The sequence below is a fragment of the Haliotis rubra genome, unplaced genomic scaffold (genome assembly GCF_003918875.1).
Source record: "Haliotis rubra isolate DU_JTF1 unplaced genomic scaffold, ASM391887v1 Scf528, whole genome shotgun sequence".
NCBI classification, from domain to species: domain Eukaryota; kingdom Metazoa; phylum Mollusca; class Gastropoda; order Lepetellida; family Haliotidae; genus Haliotis; species Haliotis rubra.
The window spans coordinates 540,624-568,393 of NW_025767222.1; the positions used below are offsets into that span (position 1 = coordinate 540,624).

Sequence of the window (27,770 nt, forward strand, 5' to 3'; positions counted from 1 at the left end):
TTCTGGAGGTCGGGGTTTGATGAATGTGGAGGCTCTTCATGATAGTTTTTTTGTGTGTACTTTTTGCACATATTTATTTGTCGGATGATCCTCTGGTGATGCATGTCAAGACTCATGATGAAAGCAAGCAATTCCACAGCTATTTTAAGCGTGCCAAAGTTATTGGACAGAATCTAAAATTTCAGGTTGATTTTGTTGATGGCGTTGTACTGCTGGACGGTACAGCGATGGGAGTAAACCAGGTGAAGTCCTTCACCAAGTCTGCCCAGAGTCGGTCTTTTGTGGAGAAGCTTTCTGAGAAGCCATTGCATCGTGTGTACATGCAGTGTGTGTAACAGAATAGCAATCCCACCGACTCCTTCGCCTGGATGAAGTCAGCTGGTCATAACTGTGAAACTGAGGGCTTCCTTCTTGCTGCTCAAGACCAGTCAGTTCCCACTCGCAATCGCCAAAATGTGATTGTTAAAGAAAATATCAATATGAAATGTCGACTATGTAATGAATTTACAGAGAGTGTCCAACACCTTGTCAGTGGATGCCCTTCATTGGCACAAACAGCATATCTTAAATGACATGATGGCATGGCTCTTTGCTTTTACTACCGTCTCTGCCATGTCTGTGGCTTTGACTCCGCGGTCCATCCATGGTCCGACCCTGAACATGTCCAGGGCGTTATGGAAAATGATGCTTTCAAACTTCTGTGGAATGGGCCCATATACAGCCTCAGAAGAATTCCTGCCAACAAACCTGATCTTGTCCTTTTTGATAAAGCCAATGAATGTATTTATATCATTGAATTTTCTGTCCCTTTTGACAGCAATGTGATTGGCAAGATTCAGGAAAAGCATGATAAATATGCGGACCTCGCCTTTGAAATGTCTCGCTTGCATCCCAAGTACACTGTCGTCAGGCACCCCATTGTTATCGGTGCCCTTGGTTTGGTACCGCCTGATCTCTTGGCGCAGATCAGGAGAGTGCCCGGGTTCTCCACCGGGAGCACAGCCCTTCTCACTCCCTGGGTAATGCAGAAGGCTACAGTGTTGGAGAGTCTTCATATTCTCCGGAAAGTTCTTGGTGGGTTCGACTAGGCAGCGTTTCCATGGAGACTTCCCATTTGCTGTCTGGGCTGCGTGTAGAGGGGGCGAGGGCCCTGAGCTGATGATGAGCCTTAAAAGTCGGACTGTGCCAGGATCACCCGAACCCTCTCTGCTGCATTTTCATCTTTAATTGGTAGAACATAATAATAAGAGTAATTGATAGCGCCTCATCCACATCACTGAGCGACATGCTCTAAGCGCAGACAAGTCACAGTTCATTATTACCCCGGATAAGCCAAGTTGCCAGTGTGGCGCTAGAAGCTAATAGTCACACGACTTATCCCACCGGGTACCCATTTACTGCTGGGTGAACAGAGGCAATCTTGAACAAACAAAACCTAAGGTGAGACAACATGCATCACACGTGCTTCGTTGTGAGGCAGGTCTGAAGTCCTAGAAACTGAGGAGACAGGCTGCATAACACGGTCACCCACCGAAAACCTCTCCGCGCCCAGCGTTGCTTCACTTCAACTGATTTTGTGACCTGAGCCCTATGCACAGGACCACACACCACCAAGTATGGTTATTCTGAAAGGTTACCTACCTTGTGGTAGATCTACACTTGTAGAAGCGATGGATTGTACCCCGTTATAGACCGTTGCGGTGACATTGACGTTAGAGGGCGCTTTGAGGATGTTGACACTGATATTAAAATCCATACCCGGTCTAACGGATGTCGGGGACAGTATGACGTAGGAACTGGAACAGAAATGCCACATGATGTATACTTGGACGACACATGTATAAACTATATACAGTCAGCTCTCGTTAATCCGACACTCATTTATTCGACAATCACGTTAATCCGGAAAGAAATTATGGAACCATTTAAAACAGTGATAATTACTCTCGTTAATCCGACATTCTCGCATTCCGACTCCGACACAGCAATCTAGCAACTGATTATTGTAATTACATTGTAAAATCATTCGTTAATCCGACAATCACACGTGAGTGGTGATTAGCGTGTGCCTTACTGGATGCTTGACACCGACGTCGGTGAACATCACACACTTGTTAATTAGGAACACAGGGTAATTAATTGAGACGATTTAATCAAGAAATAACAGAAGAGCAAGCTGTATAAAATGTTTACAACCGTCATGAGTTTTCATCACAAGATGTCTGTCACGAGTACACCACCTGCTAAGCGAGCCCAAGGAGAAGTAACGCCATTAATCAAGAAAGAAGCGTTACTGTAGGATTAATAACATGCTTATATTTTGAGTGAGTTTGTTTTGTATGGGTGAACTCGGTTTTAAAGATTTTTAGTCAGTATGTTTACTATCTGAGATGAGCATTTCAGTAAAATCACATTGTATCCGCTTTCTGCGAAGGAAAGCCCTTGTGGTGCAAGCCTAAGATTTAACACTTATGGTTCTCCTAATACTAAACTCTGTCAAAAAAGAAACGCAACCCCTGTATTTTAGAGATTTTGATCTGAAGTTTTAGGACGACACGGCATTTTTATTATTTAAGACAGAAGTCTGAAATTTGGCAGAATAATAACCCAGATGGGCATGTTTAAAATTGTCATTTCAAAAGTCATCTCACAGACACCAGTTTGTCACCAGGGGGGGGCGTCTTTCTCAGTATCTCGTATGAGCACCACGCGCTGCAATCACTGCACGGCATCTCCTTGGACAAGAACGGATAAGACGCCGGATTCTTTCCTGGGGAATGGCTCTCCACTCCTCCTGCAGTGCAACGGCGAGCTGTTGCAGCGTCTGTGGCGGCGGCTGACGTTGACGTACGCGTCGATCCAGAGTATCCCACGGGTGTTCAATAGGGTTGAGGTCTGGTGATTTAGAGGGTCATGGCAAGACATTGACGTTGGAATTCTGCAGAAAGTTCATTGTTGCACGTGCAGTATGAGGCCGGGCGTTGTCCCGTTGAAAAATCTGTGTCTGTTGGTCAATAATCGGGAGAAGGTGAAGCTCTAACACGTGGTTGATGTAACGTTGGGCTGTCAGGTTCCCTGGAACGATCACCAAGTCTGATTTCTGGTTGTATGAGATGGTTCCCCAAACCATGACGCTTTCTCCGCCAAATCTGTCCACCTGTCGGACGCAGATGGGCGCAAAACGTTTATGACGTCTCCTATACAGACGCTGTCTTCCGTCGTGACGTTGCAAAAGAAAACGTGATTCATCAGAAAACCAGATTCGCCTCCAGTTTTGTAAAGTCCGTATCCTTACGTTGTTGCACCACCTGAGTCGTCGGCGTCGATGTAGGGGGCGTAGTACAGGTCCAACAACTGGTCTACAGGCACGTAAACCCGCTTCTTTCAGACGGTTCCTAATCGTTTGAGCTGACACTCTCCTCAAACCTGGTATTTGTGTGGCAGTCACGGTTGGTAGGGCATGCCGATTACGCAGGTGATGGACCCGGATGTACCGATCTTGAAGGGGGGGTCGTGATTCTTGGCCTTCCACTTCTCGGGCGATCGTTGGTCAAATTGAAGTTGTTGTAGCGGCGCCAAAGTCGGGATATCGTTGTTTTGTGAACATTTCGGTGCCGTGCAACAGTTCCAAAACTTTCTCCGGCTTGAACACGACCAATGGCGATATTTCGGTCGGCAGCACTCAATCGTGGCATTTTTAACACAGCTTTTCGGCGACAAATGAATGAATATAATACGGAAGCACATGGGCTTTTATACACCCCTACATTAACTGCCATTTTCATGATTTGCATGTGTTTTTTTTTGTGCGAAGTCACCATGAGGGTCATTTCATGCGTTGTGACGGAATAAGCAATCAAATACACTTATGCGTACAAATGCAGTTGTTTGGATGGTAATCTTCATTAATTACGTGTATCATTTCAATACATTCGAATAAAATTTAGTTTGGAAGCAATAACTTCATTCAAACGAATTTTTCATATCTGAGGACAGGGGTTGCGTTTCTTTTTTGACAGAGTTTATGTACATATAATCTTGATGAATCTGGGATTCGAACACCGAAGGGAGATAACTCAGCACAGGGAGACGTAGACTTCTAAGCCACCCGTTCTGGTCTCCCTGTATTATTTATATAATACTGATAACATTGTAATACTGGACATTGTGAAAAAGCATAATATTATATGTTTCAGATTATGGCTACTGCACGTCACAATACAAGAAGGGCTTAGGTGGCACGGCAATTAGCTGTGTAGAGTTGCATCCCTTGGTAATTTGATCGTGGGTTCGAGTTCTAGTTCATCATGATAGTACCACTAGGTTTATCAACACCATTCTTCGAGCTCGGTAGTTTCACCAAAGTGATAACTCACAATACAAAACCCTAATGCTGGTGCATATTGCCCAACGTCACTATACATAGCTTATACATTGGAATTCATTATCAGTCATGGTAACGAAATTACATTTTTATGTTTGTGGTAAATAAAATGAAACCGATTTTTAAAACAACTTATACTTACTCTTTTCCTAACGTGGCCCCCAAGAGGGATACTACAACGAGGAGCTGCAGCATCGTGGCTACCCAAAAACAAAATGAGAAGTGAATTTCAGTTTCAAATGTACCTGATATTATAATTTGTTGTTTGATGAATTGAAATGTTCAGATCGACATTTGACAATCAATACTGTAAACGACTGTGTCTATTTCATTGCCACGCCTGATGTTACTAGATGTTATATCGCGATTGTCATTGACAGAATTCATTCCTTGGTCTCGTTAAACCGTTTATTGAATAGCAATATGTTCCTTCAATATATTCTGTCATGTCCAAGATGTGCAATACATTTGGTGACTGTTCTACTGAATGAGACAACTGCAATTATATAACATGTCATCAATTGAAAACGCAATATCAATTAAATTTAATGTCCTATAAAAGGAATTGCTGTCATAATCTCAATGGCTCAATTTTGCGAAATGATTTCAATTCAGAAATAGCAAACATTTTTTTCATTAAACAAACATTCATGCTGAGCCCACATTTCACAGTAACTGAATTTCAATCAAATAAAATTGATTTACTATATAGTCATGTAAGAATAAGAGGTTGGAACACTCTGACATTTTATGCTAATACCCAAATCGTGACATCATAAAGACTGGGGTCTAAGTAGGTGGTCATATTTATGTGGCACAACCTTCCGTAAAAATAGTGCACGGTACTTTCAAGTGTTTAAAATGTAAAGGGTAGGTTATGGAGAAAATGCTATTTGGCCATTTTACCCAAAGCTTCTCACCTTAGAAAGTCAACCCTACAGCTCATCCGGTGCCAAAGCGGGTGAGCTTATAAGGTGTCCAAACAGAGAAATAACAAGATCAAGGATCATATATCAAGTGTTTTTGACTATGTTTCCTTAGATGACTGGGCACACAGACCGCGAGATAACAACAATGTCGTTAAGCTTTCTCTGCTGAGGTAATTCCCCCACTAATTCAACTGAAGCTACATTTCTCACGACATAATTTTTGAAAATGGTTAAACTGTTTTACAAAGCAATGCACTAATGTGCATGTACATGCAATATAAATATACAAATCGCCAACAGGTTTTACAATCGATTCTGCCTTTGGCAGAGATTTCTTATGAATGTGGAAAGGGTTGTGTCGCTTCGATTTACCTATACATTTGGATTATAATGGACCATAGAGTTTATATTCACTGACCGTGTCCTTGTTTTAACAGCTAAAACGCATCACATATTTCAGATTTTATCCTTTCTGAAATATATAAATTGACATCAACGTGTATCAGAAATTATTTTGGCACAAAACCCTCTTATTATTTACAAATTTCTTCATGAATCGTGTCTGATCATACCACGAGACGATTACCTTATTTTGACATCCCACTGTATTCATATTCTTCGAATGACAGCGAAAGTCAAGTGTAAGGTTGCTTCGGGCTGTTTAACACTTCGTGAAGCTGACGACTTTGGGTGCTGATTAAAACTCCAACCACATAACCATCATAACAACTGGATATACGTCGATTTCATGTACAATAACTTAACACTTTTTCATGGCAATACGGTTCTTGAGTGGCCGAGTCGACACATTACCAATTGTGAACGTTCGATCATATAGACACTGACACGTGAAGGCCCGGGTTATAATTGACCTGAAACTAAACTCATTCACTCATAATAACCATGCACGTTAGTTCAAACTGTCTGAATCATGTCATGAGTGGGGAAGACCCGTGAAGATCCGGGGTACAATAGGTCTTCAGCAACCCATTCTTGTCACAACAGGCGACTAACGGGATCGGGTGGTCAGGCTCGCTGACTTGGTTGACACATGTCATCGGTTCCCAATTGCGCAGATCGATGCTCATGCTGTTGATCACTGGGTTGTCTGGTCCAGACTCGATTATTTACAGACCGCCGCCATATAGCTGGGATATTTCTGAATGATCCAAAAGTGTATGGAACTGACCAACAACGCTCTTCTGTTATGGAACATTAAAAAACAACCCAAGGTCTTGGTATTATCTCCCGCTCTGTGCGGCGTAAAACTAAACTCACTCACTCACTTGTATTATGTCACAGCTGGAATATTATTGAGGACGAACAAAGAGCAATTCCTTCAAGATGTTTCATTGTTTCTGCAGTATCAGAACAGTTACAAGCTATGTTCGGATGGGAAGATGTGTTGCCAGTTCCAGGTGTTAACCATTACTGAAAGATCTATTCAAAACATAACGTGGTTTCACAGACTCTTTACAATAGGATTTTCCTGGACGCGTGAAATGTGAAATTCTGCGCCATTTGTGTGCTCTGTTAGGTGAGTCAAGTACTTTGCTCATGGGGTCGAATCTTACACTCGAGTGAGTGAGTGAGTATGATTATACGCCGCTTTTAGCAATATTCCCGCAACATCGCGGCGGGGGACACCAGAAATGGGCTTTACATATTGTACCCATGTGGGGAATCGAACCCGGGTCTTCAGCGTGACGACCGAACGCTTTAACAACTAGGCTACCCCACCGCCCCGTCTTACACTCGAACTGATTTGGTAGAATTGATTTAAACATATTTTTATTCATGAAGATGAACTGGGATTGGTGAACAAGCATTACTGCTTATATTAACACCGCTCCCATGCAACATATAATACAACATGAAATTCGAGGATTTGACGTCATCGATACTGACCATTGCATTAATATAATATTTTCAATATATATATATTCATATATATATATATATATATATACATACATACACACACATATATATATACATACACACATATATACACACACACATACACACATATATATATATATATACATTGATTACATGAAATACAACTATTCTCTAAGTAGTCATAAGTTAGAGAGTAACAGTTACAGTTGTGTGTGTCTCACAAGCCATTGTAGAAATATAAGTCAATCATGAGAAGGTTGTTGAGTAAATTTAATTATTTTCCTGAGAAAATTTAAAGCGTTGTGTCTTTGTTATATAATCTTGGACGGATTCAACTATTTTCTGGTTTACACATGGAGTAAGTTCTTTGTTTCCCTTAAGAATAGTATCCAGGTTATAACCGGTAGTGTAAAAATACATATTAAGTCTTATCCGAGTATAGTTACGGCAAGTGAGGAAATAGTGCAGGGCGTTTTCACTCTGATGTCCACAAGAACAATAAGGGCTGTCTATTAAATGTCTGTTATACTTATCGGCGTTTGGTAGAATTGCATCAGTGACCGTGGGTTTACCCTAATCGTCTACGACCTGCGTCACTCCTACAGCACGTTGACACGCACAAAGCTAACAAACACAGTTAAAATATTTGGAAGTCTCGTTAAGTTGATTATCATTAACATGCAGACAGTTTGAACTATCATGCGCATGTTTCGTGTCACAGTGACATGTCTATTCAGAACATCCATTCTCAAGAGAGAAGAAAGCTTGAGATGCCGGGTCCAAGGGCCGCCCTCCCCGGCAGGGACCTGCCGCCCCCAGAACACAGAGCCTAACTGTAAATTCCCTCTGAAAGAAAGGTCACTGAAAACGATGTATTCAGACCTGTTTGTGTGATTTGTAACGGATGTATATATTTGTTTTAATGTGAACCCTGTTTGGTATGAGATCTATCACTTTTGTCGTGGAAGCGTGACGCGAGTAATAAACATGTGAGTGTTAACCTGAAATGCGTGAATGTTGGCAGGTATGCTCTATCAAACTACCTAGTGCAAATGTTGTGTTGGGTGTAGACAAACTGGCAATAATCACTTGAATTCCATGACAACAATACCTTGATAGTGATGGAGATGATCCATATCTACGAATGTATAGGGAAGTATAAGATGCGCAATCACGGGAGGGAATGTTAATTGTATGCTTTTTTCACTTGTGAAGTATTGTTTTCTTGTCCTGTTGGTGCTGAAGTTCGAACCACATCGCAGCGATTATAGTCTTTTGGTTTTGCAGAACCATACTCGTAGGTGTCATTTGCGTATTCAGCCGTTAAAGCCTGGAACTCTCTGCCCCAGTACCTGAAAGACTGCGAATCATTGTCATCGTTTAAGACCCAACTCAAAACCTTCCTAGTGTTCAGACATGCCTTCTCTGTGTAACTTCTCTCATCTCCTCTCGGACATGTTCCCTCAGAGCATGAACTCTGCATGGATTCAGCGCGTTACAAGTGGACTATTATTATACTACAAGTTTGAGTGAAACGAAACAATGTCAAAAAACAGCGAAAAACAAGGGTGCTCAAACAAACCCGCACCATGTTTGATTCAAACGCCCAAACACAAAAGCCTGGTGCATATGGAAGACAGACTCCCTATCCCATCGTATCCCAATTGTGTAGATCGATGTTCATGCAAATGATCACTGTATCGTCTGGTCCAGATTCAAATATTTACAAACCCCCGCCATATAGCTGCAATATTGCTGAGTATGGCGTTAAACAACACAAACAAAGATGTTGTCTGGCTTTTGACGTCATATGCAATCAGTACAAACAAAAACATTGTCTGGCTTTTGACGTCATATGCAATCAGATGCCAAGGACGTTAAATACAATCAGTACAAACAAAGAGTATGTTTAACATGGAAGTTTATTATACGAAGGTGAAAGATAACATGTTCAGTAAATATTCTTTATTCTTGATGTTTCTGAATGTGATGTGATCTGCCGTGTGTTGGGATGGTCATCGGTGTTTTCATCGCCCGGCCTTGACCTAGAATACAGACGTCATAGTAATCAAATAATTCCTGCCGTGAAATCATTTTGACGCATCACATCGATGATAAAAATAGGGCGACACACAAGTAAAGGTTAACCACATTACATGTGACACGAATTTTGTCTGTGATATTCGTTTATCGTTACATAACTCCATTACCACTACCCACAGGCAAATTGTAGCGCAAATAGGGTTGCGCAAAAATGAGAAAATGACCAGTTTTCCTACATGCGAGTGCTTCGCTTGCATATAGAAAGACTGGTCATTTTCTCTCTGTTGCGCAGCTCTATTTGCGCTACAGTTTGCCTGTGTACTACCAAAGCAATATACTATCAATTCCTGTGTTTCGTAGCCCGGGTGATATTCAGTTGTAAATGGTGCCTGTGGTCGTTTAGCAAATTAAAGGTGTTCGGCTAACTCACCGCGCAGTTTTCACATTCCGCACACACGCTACAGATGTTGGAATTCTTGAGGAGCTGGGACTGGTAGAATGCTGTCACCTGGTTGGCTGAAATGGGAAACGAACACATTCTACTGTCTGGTAAATAGCATGTGGCACGCAACATGGTCAGTTGATGGTCATTTATGTTTAAACATGCAACAGATGGAATGTTTTTACAGTTTATACTTACAGTTTATGATTTACATCATGGCAGGAGAACTAAAGGAACGAGGAAAGTTAAAAAGACGTTCAAGACAATGGAGAATTTATTTTATCAGTGCGCCAGTAGTGTGATTGGAAACAATGTTCAGCAGGTCCTGGGACGACAAAGGGACGTAACTCTAAACACGTTGTCACGCCTCAATGTCAATGATGTTACTGTTAACACTTACTTGGCTCATAGTAGTCGTAGACTCTGACTGGGACGGGCTGGGACTTGGCTACAAGACCTGTCCTCTGGAGGGTGACGGACAGACACACGGGTGTGGTTCCGATCTGTGACATTGACAGAGTCGAGTTAGTAACACAAACAGTAGGATATTGTCATAACAAGTATGACAATATAATCATATCATTGATAATATTATTGCAAATCATTTCATACCCGGATTGCAATTGTCAAGAAATACACCGAAACACGTATCATTTTACTGGGATTTCTTTTATACAAATATTGTTCAACATATAGTCTATGGTCTTAAAACAACTAAACCAATGAGTCCAGATAGAGACACCTGGTATGAATTGTAGGTGTTCATAAATTCAACTAATATAATACAAGTAATCCTGTACACTGTCTTAAATCCATGAGAAACGATGGCGACGCATAACATCTCACCTCATCAAAATACAGAACCACCTTCTTGTTGGGAGTCTCGATTCTCTTCAAGGTCTTAAGTTTGGTAAGTGTGTCAAGGTCAGCATCGAAGCCGGAGGGAACTCCAAGTTCTTGGATGGCCATGCCACTGGTGCCAGTTAACAACCACCTAGGGAAGCAACATGATACACATGAATGAATGGATCGCTCAGTGCTATCCCACTGTAAACACGTTCGAATGTATAGTCACCTCCTAGCTGCAGTTGGACGTGTAGAAGGATGTTCAGCATCACTGGCTTGTCAAACTTGTCAGCCACAGCGTTGGCTTTTTATATTTCAATCACACACACACACACAGAGGCGCACACACACGCACGCAAACACACGCGTGTTAGGTGTGATGGCTGTCCCGCACATACGCACGCACGCCCTCATGTGTATAATGGTTGTCCCGCACATACACACGCACGCACGCACTCACACATGCATGTGTGTTAGGCGTGATATTTGTCCCGCACATAACCACGCACACACACACACGAACACGCACATACACATGTGTGCATGTAAGGTATGATGGCTGTCCCGCACATACGCACGCACGCACACACACGTATGTTAGGTATGATGGTTGTCCTGCACATACGCACGCGCACACGGACAGGCACACACACACGTTAGGTATGTCCCACTCACTTGGTGCAGGTCTGGACTGTGATGGAGTTGATGTCCTCCTTCAGCAGCTTGACGGTCACATCAAAAGATGGCTCCTCCACCTCAGCCTCAACGTTGAAGAACACAGCGACCTAAACGACAAAAGGAGGGTACACTCATTTTAATATGCTATCGGGGTTAGCTGAACACACAACTGACTATACATATAGACGTATCTCAACTATCTCTAATACAAATGAAAATGATTTCAGTTCGAAATGGATTGTTTATATTTAAACATGATGACAATGTGCGGAATGCCCGACCACGTCCAGTTAAGTAACTGAGTTTAGTTTTACGCCGCTTTTAGCAATATTACAGCAACATCACGGCGGGGGAAACCACAAATGGGCTTCACACAATATACCCATGTGGGGAATCGAACCCGGGTCTTCGGCGTGACGAGCCAACGCTTTAACCACTAGGCTACCCCACCGCCCCGTTAAGTAACGAGAATGTTACCTTGTGCCGGTACAATGATATTCACAGTGTTGGTCGATGTATTGAAAATGCATATAAGGTCAGCTTGCCACGTAGAAAACCTAGGTTAGCTTTCGTACATGTGAAGCCATGTTAAGTGTTCCCGGAAGCGATATTATTGGAACATTGCTGGAACCGCGAAAAACTCTACTCACTCACGTTTGCACCTTAGTACCATGCCTATGATGACACTCACCTCAACAAGGGCGATGCCGGCCCCGTTAGCCTGAACACTGATGCTGCTTGGGATGGATGGCAGCTGCAGGGGAGGAAACAGATGATGTAATGTAAATATACATGAAATATTTCATACAGTGAAAGCCAGAAAGCCAAATAGTCCGTCTTGAACGTTGATAATGCACAAAGGATACTGCCAATAATTTGTTAACCTCAATTGTTAATCCGAACGAGTTAATTCGCATTACCGAGATTGAACTTCAGATAATTTAGCAACGCCTTAGTATACTCGAAAGCGCTTGAAATAGTCGAGATTTGTTCCTTTCATCGATGGATAATCGTGCGGAGATGTTTGCATACTTGTTGATGTGTGAGAGTTCAGAATGACATGTTTGTGCGTGTCAGTGATAAATGGAAGGGGACTCACCTCGACACTCTGGAGCACGAGGGCGTTGTTCTGGTTGACAGAGAACTGATGGCTGAAGCTGCCACTGTTCACTGTCACCTGGATGTCGAAGTTGTTGGAGTACGCCATCTTGGCGAATTCAGACAGAGCCTGCAGGGCTAACACTGTGTCCTGGAACACGACATACCATTGCGATGAAGGATATAACATAGCTCTATACCACTGTGATGAAGGATATAACATAGCTCTATACTAGTGAGATGAAGGATTGTACAGATACAACACTAACCTGGGTGGAGGAAGATCCGCCGTGGGGGTTACGCTGGGACGCCAACCACTTCATGATTGTGTAGGCATAACACTAACCTGAGTGGAGGAAAATCCGATGTGGGGGTTACGCTGGGACGCCAACCACTTCATGATTGTGTAGGTATAACACTAACCTGAGTGGAGGAAAATCCGCAGTGGGGGTTACGCTTTGACGCCAACCACTTCATGATTGTGTAGGTATAACACTAACCTGAGTGGAGGAAAATCCGCAGTGGGGGTTACGCTTTGACGCCAACCACTTCATGATTGTGTAGGTATAACACTAACCTGAGTGGAGGAAAATCCGCTGTGGGGGTTACGCTGGGACGCCAGCCATTTCATGATTGTGTAGGTATAACACTAACCTGAGAGGAGGAAAATCCGCAGTGGGGGTTACGCTGGGACGCCAGCCACCTCATGATTGTGTAGGTATAACACTAACCTGGGTGGAAGAAAATCCGCTGTGGGGGTTTCGCTGTGACGCCAACCACTTCATGATTGTGTAGGTATAACACTAACCTGGGTGGAGGAAAATCCGCCGTGGGGGTTACGCTGGGACGCCAACCACTTCATGATGTTCAGGCCACCGCTAAAATCGTTTTTCTCGCCGTATATCAGCAGACCGTATGCCGTCATCTCGATGTCGATGGCCTTCTTGGCTGATGGAGGTTTCCAGTAGCTGCGGGTGGACTGTGTCGTCTTGACCTCTGGACGGTGCCAGTACTTGAATCCATCTGAAAACGTGGGTAGCCAATGTTTCAAATTCAAAAGAAATATATCTATAGAAACATTTTCAGCTTATAGTTAAAGTCCTTCAAATCAGGTTAGCCAAAAATGCCCTGATACTACCTGGTGCTTGGCATGGAAGACTTTTAGACTTTTGGACCCATTGCTTAATATAGCGTTTCTGAGTTAAACGTTACTTAGTTCAAGAACATTGATGCCAACCTTTCACAATAGCATGAGAGTTCAATGTGGCGAAGGACGTGTCGGCCTGGGTGCTGCCAGCAAGGTGCAGAGCATAGGTGATGATTGCCAGAGAGTAGTCATCTGTCGGGGTCTGATTCTCCAGGAACTGAACAGCCTTGGCCGCGGCCGCGTTTATCCGCTGCTGGACATTCTGTTGAAATTACAAGAAAATGAAGGATTCCTGATTTCACGAATCATCACAAAGGAATTAGTATTGTTCAATGATAGGTCCAGGAAATAAAAGAACAGCATCAACTGAACACGTAAAGGCTGTCTGTTTCTGTTTATGTGTGACTGAGACAAATTTTCGACGTTTTCTTCAGATCGAAGGTATTCTGCAATTTTCTTCATATGTGTTCACTTACCCCTGTGAGGTCGTCGTTCTCGAGAAGGGCGATGAGGACGTACGCCGTCAAAGAAGCACCTTTGTTTGACCCTCCCTTGAGAAGAAATCGTGAGTGTTTGATAATTAGAATCTTTACGAACGTACATCTGTTTAAGATATTCATATCTATATCGACAACAAACTCATGCAGATTGTTTTGGTTTGGTTGCTGTTTAACCGCACTCAGCAATATTCCAGCTATATGTCAGAGGTCTGTAAAGATCAGACAATCCAGGAATCACCAGCATGAGCATCGATCTACAAATTGGGATGCGATGACTTATGACAACCAAGTCAGCGAGTCTGACCACCCGATCCCGTTAGCCGCCTCCTTCGACAAGCATGGGTTGCTCAACACCAATGAAAACCCTGACCTTCGCGGTTCATGCACACGGATTGTTCCAGTCGCACGAACTGGTCGATGAGTGTAAAGGACGATGTCAACAGATCTCCGATCAGCAATTGCAGATCATCAAGTGTGTCACTTAAGAAGTTGATTATGTGTTATTTCATTCCATTAGGTACGGAAAATACTATTACAGGTAGAGGACCCTTGAGTGGGTTTTGTACAATACCAGTACAAGCATATTCATATATCATTATAACACAGTGTAATACAATTTGAGTCTTCACTCACTGTCATGGCTGTGTGGATGATCCGGCCAGGTTCAGGGAAGGAACCGTCGGCGTTCTGTTTCTCAATCATCCAGTTGATGGCTCGTGTAAGGACATCGTCGTCGATGAAGGTGTATGGTTTAGCCTGGTGGAACGTCTTCACAACGAACGCTGACAACCTGGGAGCAAATACAGAATACAATCTAATTAACGGCCAAAGTCATGCATAAGTACTTACAAAAAGAATATTGTATGCTTTATCTCAGGAAACATGTCAAATGATATTAATATATGCTCAATGTGACGGAATAAATTAAAATGTACTCAATGGATAAAGTGTAATTCATTACAGGTATCACGGTACTTACCACATGCTTCCAGATGGGTCACTGTCACCAAAAGCACTGAAGGAACCGTCCTTGTGCTGGTAGGTCAGCTCCCTCTGGTATCCTGGAGGACATGGGTGGTCATGTAAATTCGTTGAAATGCTATTGTGAGTGAGTGAGTAAGTGAGTTTAGTTTTACGCCGCACTCAGCAATATTCCAGATATATGGCGGTGGCCTGTAAATAATCGAGTCTGGACCAGACAGTGATCAACAGCATGAACATCGATCTGCGCAATTGGGAACCGATGACATGTGTCAACTAGGCCAGTTGAATGGTATTGGAGGTTATGGCGTTTCATTATCCCTGTTTTTGCTATCTATTAATCGGAAAGAGGGAAATTTGCCCGAATTTAAGCTCGGACCTACAAGCGTTGATAGCGCTACGACAATTCTAATTTTAATCTCAGTGGATGGGGGGGACCTTCTCTTGTGAACATAAAGGATACTGAGTTCTTGAGTTAAAATGAGGGATAGGTAGCAACAAAACCCTTGCCTTATGCGTAAGAAATATCCTCTATAAGCAGAGTCGATAGTTCAATTCCTACCAAATATGAGCATGTGTTCGCTTTGCCTGCTTGCTGGATAGAGACAATCCAAATGCACACATAGGTACAGTCAGACAAATGGCGAATATCAAAAGCATACAATCAAATTAGCGTGTTGACATACCAGATTCCATGTACTTGATTGCCTTGTCTTCTATGTCTCCCGTCAGTTGTTTGGTTGCTGTCAGGTAGTTGGTGACAAACACATCCGGGGCCAACCCAAGCATCGTCTGCTCGCCACATCCGGTAGGCATGCGCAGAAGACTGTCTAGTCCACTTACAGTTGGACCCATAAGGTCACCTAGTAGAATATGACAGGGTTAGAGAGACATGTGTTGAATAAAAGGTTTATCGAGTTAAATTGTTATCAATTTATATATTGACAGAAATTTTATTCATTACATTATGTATCCTTCAATCTATTTATACCGTAGTGAAACATAACATATATAACAGTTATGGTAGCTGAAATCTCAATCAATATTGTTCATATAACCTACTGAAAAATTGAAATTTCGGCAAGAATCTGATGGAAATCAATGACAAAGTGACAATATATTACAAATTGAGTGATTGTGTCACAGGACTTTATATACCCCCGATGTTATAGTAACAGCGCTGTGACCCTTGATTTACCATGAACAGTTTGTGGCGATATAACCGGATATTCATCGGAATCACTGTATTTTATTACTGACCGATGGCGGTGATTCTAGCAGTCTGTGACCCAGAGACGACGTTCTGTGGCAGAGTGATGGGGACAGTCTTAGAGAAGCTGGTGGCCTGCTTCAGATCAATCAGGATGGGGACGCTGTACTCTTTGGGGGTTCCTTCAGGCTGAAGAGAGATTACATGGAACATCGTAATATCTAGGAATTCCCCGAGAGTAGTGAAAACATGTAAAGGCAGCATTTCAAATGAAAATTGTACAATTATCATAAAGTTACTCCTGTTCTGTAGAACCGTTTCCTAAGCTATGACACGTCAGACTTACAAATATTTTGTTCGCTTTACACGTTTACTGCTGATGTTTAACGCATTAACACTATTGATAAAGCACATTCAAATGATAAACGTTCATCTCTTGTAGCTATCGTTACTCTGCTTATTCATACTTGACAAACTTCTCAATGTAATTGTTTTATTTGTATGATATGGCAGAGACAAAGCCGCACCTCGACCAGGAGCTGTCTCGTTAGGGCGTCAGCTGCGAGGGTTGATCGGGCGGAGACGGTCACGTCGATGGTACCCAGGCTCGCGGGGACGATGGGGAAAAATACTGAGGAAGCGCTGCCTGCTTTCACCTATAGAAAAGGCGATTATACACATTCATTTACTGAATACCAAACACTGATACAATTTGACACATTGGGAAATTGAATATGAATCAGCTGTAGTGAAAGTGAGGTGAGGTGAAATTGGGTTTAACGTCGTGCTTGAGAATATTTCGCTCATATGGCGACGTGCATGCGTGTGTATGTGTGTGTGCGGCTGCTTGTACTAGCCCAGACTGAAGCTGGTTTTATAGTGCTAGCCCACTGAGATACCATGCCGCAGTGAAGCATGAATACCCCACTCAGACACATTATACTGACTCCGAGCCGACCAGTCCTTGTTGTACCCATTAATGCCGAGCGCCAGGCAGGGACCAACAAGTACAATATTTTAACGTCTTTTGGTATGACGCGGTCGGGGATCGAACCCGCGACCTTCCGCTCTCCGGGCGGACGCTCTAACCACTACATCACGGAGGCGGTCTGTAGTGAAAGTGTCATTAATATTGCCCAATATTTACCGGTGGTAAAATGATGTTGTGTTGTGACTGGACTTGGGTACTTACATGCACAGTCTGGGTTTGGTCCTTAGATTCTGTTTGTTCCCGGCCATTGGCATCAATGACAACATTCAGGTAGTCCTTTGATTGAGGGAGGGATACAACAGCCTGTAAGGAAGACCAATCATTTTAGTGTGTGTGTGTGTGTGTGTGTGCGCATGCGTGCGTGCGTGTTTAATTAACAAAACAAAGAACATAATCTGACCGAATCTGAAATTCTAACTCATGTTTTGGGATCCCGACATCTTGTTGCGGCGCTTCGGGCGACTCTGCCCCCTTACACTGTGGCATTTCAGAATCACATCATACGATATATATATACATCCTAACATTCCCTTCCTTTCCTTCAGAAGAGTCAATCCTATTGAAGTATTACTGCATTGATGGTATTAGTCCATCAAACAATTTTACTTGCGTGGGAATAACAACAACGAACAGCATGGGATGACGTTCCAAAGGTAATGGGAAGACGTAATATTAAATGTAAAGTGAGTGAGTATGGTTTTACGCCGTTTTTAGCAATATTCCAGCAACATCACAGCGGGGGACACCAGAAAAGGGCTTCACACATTGTGCCCATGTGGGGATTCGAAATCGGGTTTTCGGCGTGACGAGCGGACGCTTTTACCACCAGACTACCCCACCGCCCCATTAAATGTAAAGCAATAGAAACGTATCTGTACAGTTGAAAAGAAAACAAAAAGATACAAAAACTGATCGCAGCAGCATATTCAGTACTTAGTCAATGCGTCATTACTTTATCTCACTCTGAACTGACGTACAAACTGATTACTTAATCTCACTCTGAACTGACGTACGAACTGATCAAATATCACCGGTCAAACTGATTTAACGTACACTATACACACACTGTGAATCACGTAATGCGTATTACTACTGCAAGGTTGTACATTGGAGGCAACGCTAAAGTTTACTAAGTTAAACTATCATCTTGCAATAGTTTGTAGTTGCGCTACTTAGCAGATGAGGACTACCGTCACGTGTACGGTCAACATCTACTACTCACGTCGACGTCCTGGGTGAGGTAGTTGAAGACGATGGCCTGGAGAGCCAGCTGTTCCCCTCGGGTCACGGAGTACGGCAGGTTGAGGCTCACGAAGAAGGGGCGGAACACGCGGATCTGAACACAGAACATCACGTATATGTGTGTATATATAGGGAAAACTTCCATGTAGCTTTTTATATTCCCATGTTTAAATCATACGCCGGCTATGCTGAAGACAGCTAGTGGCTGCCTTTGATGGACGTATGTGTCGATCGTATTATTTATTGAATAAGTAGAATGTATATGCACATCATCAATCGTCATTGATGATCCGTGGTCATGAAAAGTATTATTACATTTATGTCTCATTTATCCACTAGGGATTTGGGTCTCTTTGCCCGTGTGTAAAGAAACCGAACTGTTTAGATATGGGACAACAATCCATATTTCGGAATACTGAACTGAAGACAAAGACACGCTGCTAATAGATCGTAGGAGGAGTAGATTAGTGACCTACCTTAGCTGGGGTTGGTGCAATTCCAAGGCCGCTCTGAGTATTGACGGCGAAGGCGCTAGCCACCCATGACGTGATTGTATCTGGCACTGTTGTTGAGATGATAGCTTTACCATCGGTACTGTGGTATTTAAATGAAGGAAATGATTATACGAGCTGCTACACATTAAAACAGATTGTCTATCATTGTTAATATGTAAATGAATGGAGATTATATAACATCAATTTACTGCAATTATCCGCTGATACAGAATAAACTTTAATGGGAATTGCATATGTGGTATAAAAATATAAACAGTATTTACGATCGATGTGAGAACGCTTTCAAAACTTTACTCATGAGAATCACGCACAGGTGACAAACTGATTACACACACGCACACACACACACACACACACACACACACACACACACACTACACATTAAGAGATACATATTGGTATAAATATGTTATATAGTTTCAATAAGAACACAAAAGGCATTGCGTTAAGCAGCAGACAAAAGAACACTAGCGGGGTAACTTTGGTACATGTACAAAATAGCCACAGAACATGCACAAAACATGCACAAAACAACATGGTCTAGGGTAGGCACTGAGATATAGTGAAAGATTCTGTAAAATTACACAATAGATTGGCAACTTCTAAACATCACTTGTGGCGTGGCAGTAAAATAATTACAGAAGTATTAGACGTCTTAAAGTAGGAGTTGTCATGGATCACACTCCAAGATCATTTGAATACCGTTAAAGCCATTTCAGTGTAGCATTTTTGAAGGCCATTTTGTAGCCCTATGTTTAATCGATTAATATAACTTGTTAATATCAAAGAGAATCCTACTACTGTTGGGGAAGCGACATATTTAGATACATCAGATTATGAGATTGTCATAGTCCATCAGGTTGACGTATAAAGAGTATTCTTGTTTAAATTCAATTGTTTTTCAAGTTTCGTTCCACTGTGATAGAAGATGCAGAAGAGAGAGTATTCTGATCGTCAGTTGTGCGAGTTAAGCCTGTCACACGCAAGTACTGAAGTACCCTGTACTGGAGTGAGTCCACAGCCACGTCTCCGGGAAAACGTTTCTAACTCTTTCAACCTCCTGCAGGTTCAGGTTCGGCTTGGGATTAGTGGTGTGTGTATTTGTTGCTGATGAAACTACATGAGCAATAGGCCCAATGCCAAACCGTGGAACCTGGGAGGATCTAAACGAAACACAATTGATCTGTAGTCAAGGAACCTCTTCCCCTGATGTACAGTTGGAACCTTTTCCCCAAGAGGCACACATTTGTACATAATGTGACGTGTAGGTCAAATTCAAGATGTTTTGGGTCTTCCATCTTACAGTTTGTATCATCCGTCTGTAGGTTAGTCACCGTAACCAACGATCACAAAGCAGCACATTATTCTTTGTCATGTATGGATTACAAATATACCATATTCTTGGGTAAATACATACACTGACATTTTTAAGGTTACAAAATATTCCTTTCTGACGCACTGGAGCATATGTTAGTAAACATGTTTTGCAAATGTCCAGATGCAGAATGTCGGTTGGATATTCATTATGTGAATATGGGAGATGTGGCACAGGTTTGCAGTGTGACAGAGGATGGAATGTAGACCCCGTGTTCAAACGGACATCCACAGCTTGATAATTTAGTTCACAGTAGTAAACAGATTTATTTTACTTCGACCATTTCCAATATGTCATGTTGTTATAAATTCTGTCCTGATTATTCCCCAAGACCTCCAGGCCAGAAATGGCTCAAATCACCCAGCTCCTCTGAGCCACGCGCATCTCTGCAGCTGGAGCAGAAGGGAAAGAACGTGTATCAGTAATTGAGCCATGGCTTTGAGAAAAGGTTATATTTAATCACAACTGGATGGTCGTCAGCATTTTCTTGTGTTTTCTTTCTGATGCTGATCAACAGAATGACATATTTCCAATTTAGATGAACTAAGATTTCTTGTACAAACTCGTCCATCATCCAGGGTGATTCCTTGAGGTATTAAATATGCAGGACAGACATGATATCAATGCAAGAACATTGATCAGGAATAATGCGAGCGAGGGACCTTAAATCTGTCAAGAAATATGCTTCAGATGTGTTGAACTTCCTTCAACGCCCGATACCGCCCACTGCATCATCGAGGCAAGACCTTTCGACAACAGCTAAATAAGAGAGCAAGGCAAAGAATGCTGCAGGTATGGGTGCAGGGCAGACAAGATATTGATGTCAAGCACACTGATCAGATGGCTGATAATGCGAGCGTGGTACCTGACAGTCTGATTCTGCCAGAGCCAGGTTTCAGGAAAAACACTTCTGATGTGTTCCACTTCCTTCAACGCCCCGTTTGTCTGAGGTACAGCAACTGACTGAGGTATACCAACTCCTGACACGGTCTTGCCTACCAGGCCTGCCATTGCCACAGGGCCGTGAAACAGGGTGTCACAAAATATGCAGGGATCTAAAGTGGATAAATTTTGATAACGATTGAGCTGTGAAACATAATTTTATGCAAGGTCTTTCTGAAAGTTCAAAGATGTATAACATCAGATGAATACGCACTCGCGTGCACACGCACGCACACACACACACACACACACACACACAAGCATCGGTCACGTTGTGATTTGTATGTGAGATACCAGAACACACTTACCTCAATGCAACTTCACCCCATCAACCACTTTCTGGTTACATTATGAATCTGATAGTGGTAGACCCGTGACACCCACCATCACTAATGTTGAATATTTGCTATGTCTAGGTATCCGCAAGCAAAGTGATATGTATAACTGACTAAATAAATCAACAGCCTCTCTATGTAGTCAAACAAAACAGGGGTACACATTCACTGCGTTATCCCAGGGTAACAACTAATCTATCCAATCCATGACTGTCATTTCGACGTGTGACTATGTTACAAAAAAAACCCAAAAGTGATAAAAACTAGAATCTGAAACCTTCCCAAGAGAACAAAAGATAGGAGCTAATGGTTACGTGTGTCATGAAAACAAGCGGGCAGGTTACTAACCTAAATTAAGATGCAGCCCACCAAAAAGCGTTAATGTGTGTCAGCTCTATTTCAAACCATGGACCCGGGGAGAAAGTATTAAGACTGTGAGACATCCTTAATTACCAAGTAGTGGCATTAGTCCACATCCAGGTCTCTGGAAAGTCAGCTCGTGTTCTCTCAACTGCTGCTAATTTTGGTGCCGATATGCTGTGTTCATCAGCAAAAGCAAACATTGCCATCTCTTCTCTCATAAACATCGCGTGACGGGGTCTCACTGGAGCATGACATGTTTACATACGTTACTTCAAGCGGAAGGAGGGTATTCTTCCAAAAGCAATTAAAGGACCCATGGTTCTTTCACATTAATATAGTTATACAGCTGTGATATCGCTAACATATCATGAAAGAACAGGGTGGTTTTATGCTATTTTCCAGTGATATCATGGCGGGGAACATCAGAAATGGGTTTGAGAAATGTTATCGAAATTCAAAGAATCGTATGTTTCGGGTGCATTTCAGGCTACATTCATTTAGATTTGCCACAGGTTTATTACCAGACACACTTACATTATAAGACGTGAATAATGCAGATTTTGTCCGAACCTATACTGACTGACTGACTGAGTTTGGTTTTATGCCGCTTTTAGCAATATGCCAGCTACATCACGGAGGGCGACACCAGAAATGGGCTTCACACAATGTACCCATGTGGGAATTCGAACCAGGGTCATCGGCGTGACGAGCCAACGCTTTAACCTCTAGGCTACCCCACCGCCCCTCCAAACCTAGAAAGCATTGTGAGCACTTATAGATCATTGTGTGCTAAAACTGATTATATTTATGCTTTTGTTTACTCCATTACTGGCAGGTTTTCATCAGTTACACTTAACTTAATCCTGGCTAGCTATTCTCGAAACGTTCGTAGCCCTACGAACTACGTAAGCCCATTCATAACACATTGGCTACGATAAAAGTTACGAATTCTAAGGGCTACGAACGTTTCGAGAATAAGGGCCCTGGCCGGTAGAAACATAGACAGAAGACGTAAACGAAGACAGAAGGCGTTATTGACTGAAAATGGAACACATGTTGTTTTCATATAATGCATAATTTACGAAATCCTTTACTCACAGAGTCGTCTTTGCTGCGTATTTGTGACGTATTTAGTGATACCTTTGACGTATGGCTACAACTGTTCAACAGTATTAGAACCAGGTATAAAGAATCATTAGCACAAGCTCCATAGAGGTAGTGGTCATGTGATTATTGGTGGTTTTGCAACTTTATAGGACGGTTCTTAAAAGTCCTTGTTCTACTTGTAAATATTCGTGCTTTGATGTAAGAGGAGACTTTAGGTACCCAGAAAGTACAGACATCGACACTTGATGGTTTTCCCATAATCTACAACCCTATTCGTATTTAATATTAGGTTTGGTTAATTACCTTAGCACCAATGCATAACAAACGTGTGTTCATTTCTGTTGGTTTAATTGGCATTCTTGAAGTTGATGACTTAGTACTGAAACATACAACTCTATGGATAAGAACTTCTTGGTTATTGCATTAAGCGACGTTTCAAATGTAGATTCTTAAACTGTTATCAATGCTTGACAACACGCCGATAACGCAGATCTTGTATAGAAATAAGCGTATCTATGAGGATGTTTTCTACTATATTCCTGTTAATCAATTTCAACGATTGAACAGAAAGTACGGTAGGGAAGTAGACTGAATAGATATGGGATGCATGTAAGGTGTGGGAGGTGATGGCACAACGTCATAGCCATTTACATATGTTTCGTGGGATGTAAACAATACATGGCAACTTTACAGATTTAAATATTTCACCAATGCTGGACACAAATTAAATTTTACACACAAAAATGTCCTATAAGTGACGATGAAATTTGACACCTTCCCTAAAAGGAAAATCCCCCATTTGGGTTAAGACAACGTCACAGTTTATCTGGCCGGTTTGGAATGAAATTACGAACCGTGTGACTTCAGTACTTTTAATATTTGAATAATTTCTGTGAACAGTGTGACTTTTTTTAACTCTCCTTGAAATTACATTATGAAGGTATTTGCAACAGAGTTGTAATCACTCGTTCTATGATACTCAATCGTAAATAGTTAAAGCTGCAATAAAGCGGAACTCTATTCTACTTTTTATGCAGAAAATGCCTTCAGTGCGCTAGCGTCTAGGACAAAAACCTTTCATCTTACAAGTAACATCATTTATGCGTGGTAAGCCTGTCACAAACAGACACTGGAGTACACATTCACTGCGTTACCCATGGTAACAACTAATCTAGCAATCCAGGACTATCATTTGGACATGTGACTATGTTACAACTAACAAAGAAGTGATAGAGAAGAACCTGACCAAGAGAACAAAAGTTAGTTCCTCGTCCATAGGATCTAATGGTCACGTATGTCATGACAAAACTTACCTAGAATGTACGCCCACCAAAAAGCGTTAATGTGTCAGCTCTATTTCAAACCATGGACCCGGGGAGAAAGTATTAAGACTGTGAGACATCCTTCATTACCAAGTAGTGGCATTAGTCCACATCCAGGTTTCTGGAAAGTCAACTCGTATTCTCTCAACTGCTGCTAATTTTGGTGCCGATCCGCTCATTACACCAGGTGATGCCAACCTTGCCTTAGCTCTAAATGTTCGTCTATACATCACGAAACGGGGTCTTACTGAAGCTTAAATTACATTTGTGACGTCATTCCATTGTCTGTTCGCTCCATTATTTTTCAGCAATGGAGCGATGTGTACCAGTTTCAAAATAAAACCTTCATTTTGTCATTTTGACATTTAATTTTGATAGCAGAAATATTCCCAATACTTCGAATGTAATTTAAGTAGGGTAATATCCTCGTAACTCTCCATTCCTTAAAAATAATGTGCCTCGGCCCCTCCGGGGCCTCGGCTCCATTATTTTTAAGGAATGGAGAGTTACTCGGACATTACCCTGTACATAATGACATGTGTATATACGTTACTTCAAGCAGAAGGAGCGTGTACTTCTTAAAAGCAATAACCATGCGATTCTTTCATATTACCATGGTTACAATATCCCTAAAATAACATGAAAAAAGCCGGGTGGGAAACATTATGCAAAGAAGAAGGTTTGTTTATTCCTTGTTAGAAGCCACACTCTGCAATATTCGGGCTACATGATGGCGCCCTATAAATGATCGTTTCTGGAAAATATCTGATGATTGACGTCATTTGCATTACGGGAATTTTATTACAATGAACCCAACCTTTCCATCCAGTTAATCGCCTTTAACTGAATGAATATTTGACGGAACAATAAAACCTATATCATGAAAAAAATCTTTCCTCAGTATGGTGTTGTCTTGATGCCCATAAATGGATCATTACATATATAAACCTCTTCATAATCATTTATGAGAGACGGCTAATTTACTGAGAAAAGCCACATATTTTGCTGAGTCACCTGAAAAAAAACAACTAGCGGTGTATATGAATGAGTGGATATGGTTTTATGCTGCTTTTAGCAATATTCCAGTGATATCATGGCGGGGAACATCAGAAATGGGTTTGAGAAATAGAATCGAAAGTCTAAGAATCGTACATGTTTGTGTGCACTTTGGGCAATATATCATGTCCTTGAGCAAATACAGACAGTGACATTTTTTAAGACTCTCAATATTTCTTTCGTAGACACTGAAGCATCTGTTAGTCAACATATTATACAAATCTCCAGATGTTGAACTTCAAGGTCTAGTGTCGGTTGGCTATTCATTAGCCAGTAAGACGTGACACAGGTTTTCAGTGACATAGAATGTTCACATTGATCAGTAGGATACGATAGGTATTACTGCTACAAGCGAGGTGTCGGAAAATACGCTTCAGAAGTGTTGAAGTTCCTTTGGCGCCATATTACATCCCACTGCACTCCGAGGGCGAATTATTTTAACAAGAGCAAGGCAAAGAATGCTGCAGGGCAGACACGATATTGATGTCAAGCACAATGATCAGATGGCTGATAATGCGAGCGTGGTACCTGACAGTCTGATTCTGCCAGAGCCAGGTTTCAGAAAAAACACTTCTGGTGTGTTCCACTTCCTTCAACGCCCCAGTTGTCTGAGGTAGAGCAACTGGCTGAGGTATACCAACTCCTGATCCTATGGCATGGCCTGCTAGGGACTCCAATATCGATGGAGGGCGTACGGCCTCACAAAGTATGCAGGGATCTAAAAAGGAATATATCTCGCATTTTGACAACGAGGTCCTATTTTTAACTGTGAAACATGATTGTATGCAAGGTCTTTCTGAAAGTTCAAACATATATCACACTAGTTGAAAACACACACAAAATACACACACATGCATCAGTCATGTTCTGATTCTTATGTGAGAAAACACAACACACTTACCTCACTGTAACTTCACCCTACCGCCCCCTTTGTGGGTGGATTATGAATTCTGATAGTGATTCTGAGACACCTGTACCACCATCAGCTATGTTGAATATTTGCCATTTATAAACATGCTTAGCCAACCTCACATCTAAACTGATAAACATACTGCACCAATAATATCCACATGCATAACTATGTTGTCAAACAAAGCAGGATTACATGTTCCCAGTGTAACAACTGATCTAACCAATGGGGTGTATATGTACCTGCTCGATGTGTTCAATCACAAACATGACTCATTGAACCACGGACGGAGATGATCAACCTCCATCACGTCATCTCGCTACATGCAAGGATGAATATTTTCATCATTTAGACATGGAAATATTGAATATGAAATAAGAACGAGATCCTGTAAAAAAACCTTCCCTAGAGAACAAATTTAGTTCCTTGACCATTAGTTGGTAATCGCAAAGTGCGTCTCTTGAACACATGCGGGTTAATATCCTACGATACGCACATCCAACATAAAGGGTTAGTATGTTATTGTCAAACTACTTTACATGAGACATTCTGAATTACCCGACAGTGCTATTTGTCCACATCCAGGTTTCTGGAAATTTAACCCTTGTTCTCTCAACTTCTGCTAATTTTGGTGCCGATCTGCTGATCGGAGCGCTCTTGGCCATGACACGGGGAGATCCACGAGCAAACATAGCCATACGTGAAAATTGTCTTCTAGCCATGAAGACAGGGCGCGGATCTACAGCATGATAACATGTGTGAATATGTTACTTAAAGCTGAAGGAAAGTCAATGTACACTTCTTAAAAGCAATTAAGGACCACTTAATTCCTGTCATATATTCTATAATCAAACAGTCGTGATATGACAAAAATAACAAGAAAGAACAGGGTATTCATCCACTTCTTCTAAGTAGGAGAAGAATGTGAGTTTGTTTCTTGTTAAAGGCCATGATGGCGGCCTTTAAGTAATGAAGTCTGGAAGAACCCACTGATTGACGTCATTTTCATTTATCCAGGCAATATGGATAGGGTGGATTGGCCATGTTAGTGAGTCTAACCAGTTAGTCGTCACTTCCAGAATAAGTATCTGACAGAACACTAAATCCCATATCATGAAAGAAATTTCCTCATTCTGGTGTTGCGTTGATGCCCATAAACCTATCATTACATATGCAAACTTCTTTATATTCGCATATGAGAGACGGATGTACGGTGAAAAGCCAGCCATATTGTGGGTTGATTCACTTGAAAATGTGAACAAGTAGAATATATATAAGGGAGTGGTTATGGTTTTATACCGCTGTTAGCAATATCCCCGTGATTTCATCTTGGGGGACATCAGAAATGGGCTTGAGAAAGGGAATCCATAGTCGTAGAATCGAATCTGGTCGGCTCGGAGTCAGTATAATGTGTCTGAATTGGGTATTCATGCTTCACTGCGGCATGGTATC

The 27,770-nt window shown here is 41.9% G+C and overlaps 2 protein-coding genes across 2 annotated transcripts in view; both read right to left on the reverse strand.

Moving 5' to 3' along the window:
* Positions 1-4,579, reverse strand: part of LOC124252873 (CD109 antigen-like) — a 43,225-nt gene extending 38,646 nt beyond the window's left edge. Inside the window, exons 1-2 of the mRNA XM_046686546.1 lie at positions 4,527-4,579; positions 1,642-1,796 (exon numbers count right to left, since the gene is read on the reverse strand). Of these exons, the coding sequence (XP_046542502.1) occupies positions 1,642-1,796; positions 4,527-4,579 (208 nt within the window). The remainder of the gene's footprint in view (positions 1-1,641; positions 1,797-4,526) is intronic.
* Positions 4,580-9,121: 4,542 nt separating this feature from the next.
* LOC124252874 (CD109 antigen-like) overlaps positions 9,122-27,770 on the reverse strand; it is an 84,724-nt gene continuing 66,075 nt past the window's right edge. The window contains 17 exon segments of the mRNA XM_046686547.1: positions 9,122-9,260; positions 9,689-9,774; positions 10,101-10,203; positions 10,547-10,694; positions 11,222-11,331; positions 11,916-11,978; positions 12,324-12,473; positions 13,131-13,345; positions 13,560-13,731; positions 13,946-14,020; positions 14,603-14,759; positions 14,949-15,030; positions 15,637-15,813; positions 16,211-16,349; positions 16,688-16,816; positions 17,353-17,454; positions 18,374-18,487. Coding sequence (XP_046542503.1) covers positions 9,243-9,260; positions 9,689-9,774; positions 10,101-10,203; positions 10,547-10,694; positions 11,222-11,331; positions 11,916-11,978; positions 12,324-12,473; positions 13,131-13,345; positions 13,560-13,731; positions 13,946-14,020; positions 14,603-14,759; positions 14,949-15,030; positions 15,637-15,813; positions 16,211-16,349; positions 16,688-16,816; positions 17,353-17,454; positions 18,374-18,487 — 2,040 coding nt within the window. The 3' untranslated portion in view covers positions 9,122-9,242.